Here is a 7,055-nt window from a genome sequence, read left to right on the forward strand (position 1 = left end):
ACACATGTGTGATCGCACGCATCGTCCTTGTGTTAGAACCTTTTCTTCTTCTCTTCTAAAAAATAATAAAAATGTTTTAAAGGTTTAGACACATGTGTGATCGCACGCATCGTCCTTGTGTTAGAACCTTTTCTTCTTCTCTTCTAAAAAATAATAAAAATATATTTTAAAGGTTTAGACACACGTGTGATCGCACGCATCGTCCTTGTGTTAGAACCTTTTCTTCTTCCCTTATAAAAAAAATAATAAAAATATATTTTAAAGGTTTAGACACATGTGTGATCGCACGCATCGTCCTTGTGTTAGAACCTTTTCTTCCTCTCTTATAAAAATTAATAATAAAATATTTTAAAGGTTTAGACACATGTGTGATCGCACGCATCGTCCTTGTGTTAGAACCTTTTCTTCTTCTCTTATAAAAAATTAACAATAAAATGTTTTAAAGGTTTAGGCACATGTGTGATCGCACGCATCGTCCTTGTGCTAAAAACCCCTCGTCGTTCACTTCCCAAAAATCCAAAATCATTTTCAAAACAAATTTTCAAACAATTTCCAAACAAATTTCTCAAACAGATTCAAAAAGAACTACGTAACCCTGATTTCTCATTCTGAATGAGAATACGTAGGAGCAAGGTCAATCCTTGTCGGGCCCAAAAAACTAAAAAATATATTTTGTTTCTTTAGAGTTTTTATTTTAGGGGATAGTTAAACATTTTGAAAACCACATCATATTCGCATATTTAGTTAAAGGTACTGCCTTAGGGCAGGCGTTGTAGGGTGCTAATACCTTCCCTACACGTAACCGACTCCCGAAACCAGAATCTGGTTCTTGTAGACCATGCCTTATCCTTTTTATGGTTTTTCCGTAGTTTTCCAAAATAAACTATGGTGGCGACTCCAAATCTCTTTTCAAAACCCTTTTTCTTTCTTGGATCGTCGTCCCGTCGCGATTCCGGTTGCGACACATCCCATATCTCTTTAGAAGTGTCTTTCTTGAGTATGGTGTCGAGAACAGTTCGGTCAATAGCTTGAAAGAGATAGTTTTTGACTTTCAAATCTTTCAGTCGCATCTCATCTTGCTTCTTTTGTTGTGCTTCAGTTTGTACGGTTCCGCTTGCTGGAATTACATAACCAGGTTCGATGAGATCCCAATACTCTTTAGATCGAAGGAAATTTTCCATTAACATGCTCCAATGGTCATAATGACCATCAAAACGTGGGATGGCTGGCTGGACAAAGCTCCCTTCGGTAGTCATTTTTTTGTGCTAGTGCAAAACTTCAAAGACTGCTGCTTTGATGTATCAGGCCCAGTGGGGGCTCTGATACCAGATGTTAGTAATTAAGATTGTAAATGCACTGATGCAGAGAAAATTGACTCACCTATTATTAATGGTAAATGTAGCTTTAAATAGCCAAATGACAATTTCTAAACAATTCAAAACCACCCCCGAAAATAAAGCTAATAGTGGTTACAGGAATGAGAAAAATTAGGAAATATCCCTAAAGACTTGGTAAACCAAGATATTATTCAAAACAGAAATAAAAACTGCTGCAAACTCCATCACTAGGTCACTTCTACACCCTTTGATCACTTCAGTACTCTCGCTAATTCGACATCCAGTCAGCTTCTCCGGACAGGTGCCTAGCTTGAACAATGGGAGCTTTCCTCTCGCCTTTCGCTTTGCTCTTTGCCCTAGTTTGCGGGTTCCTCTTTCTCCATAGTGAATGTGCACGCAAGATTGTGTTTTCTCCAAATGAGTTGCTACTCAAATGACCCCCAAAGGCTGCAGTCAGACATTCTCCAAAACGACGTCGCCACACTAAGACGTAGGCCCAATCCAGCGTCTCAACTCTTCTGATACAATCAGCTCCAAGCAGCGGCCCAATCTCCACATCTCAATCAGAATCAGCCAAATAAATTGTTGAAGCACAACAGATTTCCAGTTGCAGGCAGACCAGCCCAATTAATCAGCCAATGGCCCAATGTACTTCAGCCCAAAAACCTACAAAATAAAATGAATTAAAGAGTTAAAACAAAAATTACTAAAAAATATAACCTATTCTAAAAACTATTTTTACTTTATTTTCTAAAATATATTTTTCTAAAAAAAATCTAATTACTTAAAAACTTATTTTATTTGCCTAAAAAGAGAAAATTAACCAAATTTTTATTTAAAAGCTATTTTTAACATTTTACACTAAACTATTATATTTCTAAAAAATTAAAAGCTAAAGAATCTTAAGAAAAGAGTTTTAACCTAGAAAAATATGCAAATACTGAGAGTTATCATCGAGACACTTAGCCTTTTCCTCCACATCACCATCTTTTCACCCTCTTCGTGACTTTCCTTCTAGTTTTGACCCAACCTAACTAGGAGATTGTCATTAAGTTTGCTTCAACCTAAGTTACGTTCAGTTCTCCCTTAAGACCTCTTATAGGGTTTCACTAATCTTTAACAAAGATTACACGAGTTTCATCACTCCTGGTTTACAATGAGTATCAACCACTAATGGTCTCAACATTAGTCAACTAACTATATCATTTAACTCAATAGAGCTAAACATCAAGTGTTTTAATTCACTTCTAAATTTATAAGACAACTAAAAAGGTTTTTTAAACAAGATACAAATTTGATAACTCTTAAAGAGAGAATAAGTTTTAATATAAAGAAAATTTGAAAGACTTGTAAAGATTTTCTCTTTAAACGAAAGCGTTAGACGATGTAGAGAAAGAGAAACAACGTAACAGCAAGCTTGTTTATATGCATGTATTCTTCTTGTCTTCTCTTCATGCAATCATCTATATATTGTCTTATTCGAGAAAGATCTGTTAGACTGAGAGTTGACTTTCATGTAAAGTTCATAGCCTTTTTATGTAGGTAGTCAGACTCGGGTCTACATTGTAGAGCTATTGTGCTTTATCAAAGCTTTTATAAAAGTAGCTGGTACGATTCTACAAAGCTTGAAGCGTTAAGGAAACATTCCTGAAATGTCTTTCTATCTCTTAACGTCTTTATCGATCTTGTGTAGAAATGATATGCACAAATAAAGAGAACAAAACATACAAGCAAAGATGTATTATTCATACATGCAATAAATGTTTTAAATGTTGGTAATCGTTTAGGCATGTTTGCGTGTTTAAAATATTTTGGCACACATAAACTCGTTGATAGAAATACTGTTTAGGAAGTAAAGTGTTTAATATATGATCTTTAGATGATATAAAACGTTAAAGGCTTATTTTATAAAAATTTTTGTAAGTTTCATTACATCGTTTAATGAACTTTTTCTAGACGTTTCTTTTCTTTAAATTCTTATTTGTTCAACACTGTTTAGACATAAAATTTTAGGCTTCTATGTTTTTTTAAATGTATAATTAGACTTTTCCTTTTGTTAGCGTATAGTTAGACGTTTCTGTTGGGAATCCAAGTGAGTCTAAGTCTCACATTGGATAAAATTAGAAAGTAGAGCAGTATATAAAGGTAAAAGACTCATTAACTCATTGCCTTAAAGTTTTGGGTAGAGAGTGGCGTCAATCCTTTATATGATTTGTTGATGATTCGACAAGTGTATCGAATCGCACAAGTAATATAAAATGGTAAGACCAAGTATCGTATCCCAAAGGACTCTCGGCACTAGACAATCATGTGATAACTCGATTAATAAAGACTTAAAGAAAACGAGATCATTGGTTTCAAATGCAAAGAAAGAAAATTAAATATGAATGCAGTTTGATCAATAGCAGAATAACACAGTGATGAACGGATGTTGTTTTAGTATGAGATGAGTATGTTGTTATTTTGAAAATATAGGAGTGCGCGAAGAAATTGTGAGATCCAGGAATAAAAAGCCTACTTCTTTCTCTACACTTTTCGGCCCACTAGTTCTCCAAATACTAGCAACAAAATATGAGCCCACTTACGAACAGAAAAAAAACACGAAGCTTCATGCTTTTGGCGCTCAAGCGCCCCAAAAGGGGCGCCCGGGCGGTGAGCGACACTCTTCTGCGCTTAAGCCTCCAAAAAGGGCGCCCAAGCTTCGAGCATTCCTCCCTTCTGATGCTTTTCCAGGCCTTTCTAAGCTTCATCTCCTTGGCACTTCATCTCTACTTTCCATATTATCTCATTCCCTGCCAAAACAAGGGAAATTAGTCATAAAACCATCAAATTCAATCTCAACTCTCTTATTCACACAACTTAACAGAAAAACATGATTTCAAGCAAGTTTCTAAGCAGAAAAGGGTGCATTTAGTGTCAAAATTACATCACAAATAATGGTATTTTCAACCGTTATCAGGTTTCTCTAGACGATCTTGTCTTAACATCTTCATATCCTTTAAGTTCTAATCTTCTTGGAGCGTTATAAGTCTCGAGGAGAATTATTCTTCCAAGTGTTTACTTTTTAATTTTTTTTATATGTTCTTTTAATTGTAATAACTCTTCTTCAAGTTTTTTTTCCTATAAGATCAAAGATACTCTCATATGAGAACGGGAAAACCCTATGGGATAAACAAACACTAGACTAAAATAGGATACCTATCCTATCTTACTTAATTATCAAATGAACACTTTTCTTTTCAATTTTAACTTACTAATCTATTTGATTTTTTATTTGAAACTAATAATTGTAATTTACTTTAGACCCTAATTATAAAAATATGAAAAAAAATATTTTTATGTTTTTATTATTTCTCATATATACATTAAAATATTATAAAACACACAAAAATATGATATCCTATGAAATTAATATACAATAAACTTATGTTTTTGTTAATATAATTTTATTCAACTTATTTCCTATTTGAACAAATTCTTTTACCACTAAGTTATAGAATTCAATACAACCATTTCCAAAGATATTTTAGTTAATAAAAATTAAACTAAAATATAATAATATTTTAAATTTACATTAATATATATATATATATATATATATATATATATATATTATTTTTTTAATATATTTAAAGTGATTATAAAATAAATTTTCCAATTAAATGAAATTTCAATTTTTTTTTTTCACGTGAGATCTTCATTTTTTTTATTCTAGAAAATTTATTTTGGAAGGTAATATATTTATTGTGAAAATTTTATTCGAAAAGTCTTGTTGTGAAAATTTTGTTACAGAATTTTATATATTTTGAAAATATTAATCTGAAAATATTATTCTAGAAAATATGTTCAAGAAATCCTACTTTAAAAATATAGTTTGTAAATTGTGAAAAACTTATTTCGAAAGGTAATTAGTTAGTCACTTTTTTTCAGAAGAGTGAAATTGTTATTTTGAAAATATAGGAGTGCGCGAAGAAATTGTGAGATCCAGGAATAAAAAGCCTACTTCTTTCTCAACACTTTTCGGCCCACTAGTTCTCCAAATACTAGCAACAAAATAAGAGCCCAGTTACGAACAGAAAAAAAACACGAAGGAGCTTCTCCTTGTATATAACGAATCATCGTTAATATAGTGCCTCCGACTTTAGGGTTTCGGAAAAGCTGCGCGTCGATCTACGAAATGGGTAAGTCAAAGAAATTCGTTGTAACAAGGATTCAGATTCGTGCCATTTTTTTTCATGTCTGTTCTGAGTTAATTCTTTTCCGCCATTGAAGCGAGGATAAAGGTGTACGAGCTGAGGAACAAGACGAAGGCGGAGCTGCTAAACCAGTTGAAGGATCTGAAGGCGGAGCTCGCTCTGCTTCGAGTGGCTAAGGTCACCGGCGGCGCCCCTAACAAGCTCTCGAAAATGTACTATTCGAACTCGTTCTGAGTGTTTGTTGTGATTGTTTTGTTTGTTGGAATCGCGTTTTGTAAACTGCATTTTGTGTTCGTTTTGTAGCAAGGTAGTGAGGCTTTCGATAGCGCAGGTGTTGACGGTTATTTCTCAAAAGCAGAAGGCAGCGCTCAGAGAGGCTTACAAGACAAAGAAGCTTTTGCCCCTTGACCTCCGTCCCAAGAAGACCCGCGCCATTCGCAGACGCCTTACCAAACACCAGGTTTCACTCGTTTTATTTTTTTCAAGTCTTTATTTAATTTTGTTCGTCGTTTTTCTTCTAGAATTTGAAATTTTAGATTTTATTTCGTCTCGATAAATTAAATTGTGATCTTGGTACAACATGTGCATCATACTCCAACTTGACCTTTACTCTTGAGTTTGAGTTATGGTGCATCTGCATTGAATATACTCAATAATTGGTTCCAGTAGTATTGTGATATCATATCTTTAATTTAAACTGTAATTGCGCTACCAAACATGGATAGACTGTTCATGTTGTTTTCAGTCTCATGTTTTTGGACTCAGACCGTATTTTGTGGTCTCATATAAAGTAGTTAACGGATTTTTGAGGTCTCGTTAAATGATGAATTTTAATAGAAGTTATTTTATAGTTTTTATGTTGTGGATATGCATCCATTTCTAAACGAGGGTTTGGTTTTATCAAATTCTCTTTGTCTTACCACCCTCTTCTCGGTTTGTGCAGGCATCATTGAAGACAGAACGGGAGAAGAAGAAGGAGCTTTACTTTCCACTAAGAAAGTATGCCATCAAAGTTTAAGTTAGAATTGATTACTTGTATTGAAATTTTAAGGTGTTGATGCTTGCCACTGAGGCTGCATTCCAATTTTTAGTACCTGAGTTGTTTTGATGTCTGCCTTCATAGTTTCCAGGGTATTTGTTAAAACTATAGTTGCTTCGAGAAATTATGGTTGTTTTTGGCCTTTTGTTTTATGGAGTATCACTGGATGAATGATCAATGTGAAATCTTCATTTCTCTTACAATTATCATAAGCATTTAATTTAGTCCTTATGTTTAGTGAATGCTTAGTGGCTTTTAGTTCTTGTATCATTCTTAATATGGTTTAGGCTGAAATAGGATTTTAGTCCTTGCGTAGTTTTTTATTTCGATCTCTATTGAATTTTTCATCTGTTTTTGCCCCTTTAAAATTGAAAATTACCAACTTTTGAGCTTTAGTACTGTGACACCAATAAAAAAATTGTGTTGAATAAAATGTTAAATGATAATTCCCACTGATTCATACTAGTGCTGTAGTATAATGTG

At 33.5% G+C, this 7,055-nt stretch overlaps 1 protein-coding gene across 1 annotated transcript; it reads left to right on the plus strand.

Annotated features, from left to right (window-relative positions):
* The first annotated feature begins 5,372 nt into the window (after window positions 1-5,372).
* LOC148202407 (large ribosomal subunit protein uL29-like) lies at window positions 5,373-6,775 on the plus strand. Its single transcript, XM_088108262.1, has 4 exons — window positions 5,373-5,518; window positions 5,610-5,745; window positions 5,837-5,993; window positions 6,477-6,775. Exons 1-4 carry the CDS (start codon window positions 5,515-5,517, stop codon window positions 6,549-6,551), a joined length of 372 nt encoding a protein of 123 aa, XP_087964388.1. The 5' UTR covers window positions 5,373-5,514; the 3' UTR covers window positions 6,552-6,775.
* Window positions 6,776-7,055: the final 280 nt, after the last annotated feature.

This window comes from Vigna umbellata, chromosome 3 (genome assembly GCF_029865625.1).
Source record: "Vigna umbellata cultivar VRB3 chromosome 3, Vumbellata_1.0, whole genome shotgun sequence".
In the NCBI taxonomy this organism is placed as follows: Eukaryota; Viridiplantae; Streptophyta; class Magnoliopsida; order Fabales; family Fabaceae; genus Vigna; species Vigna umbellata.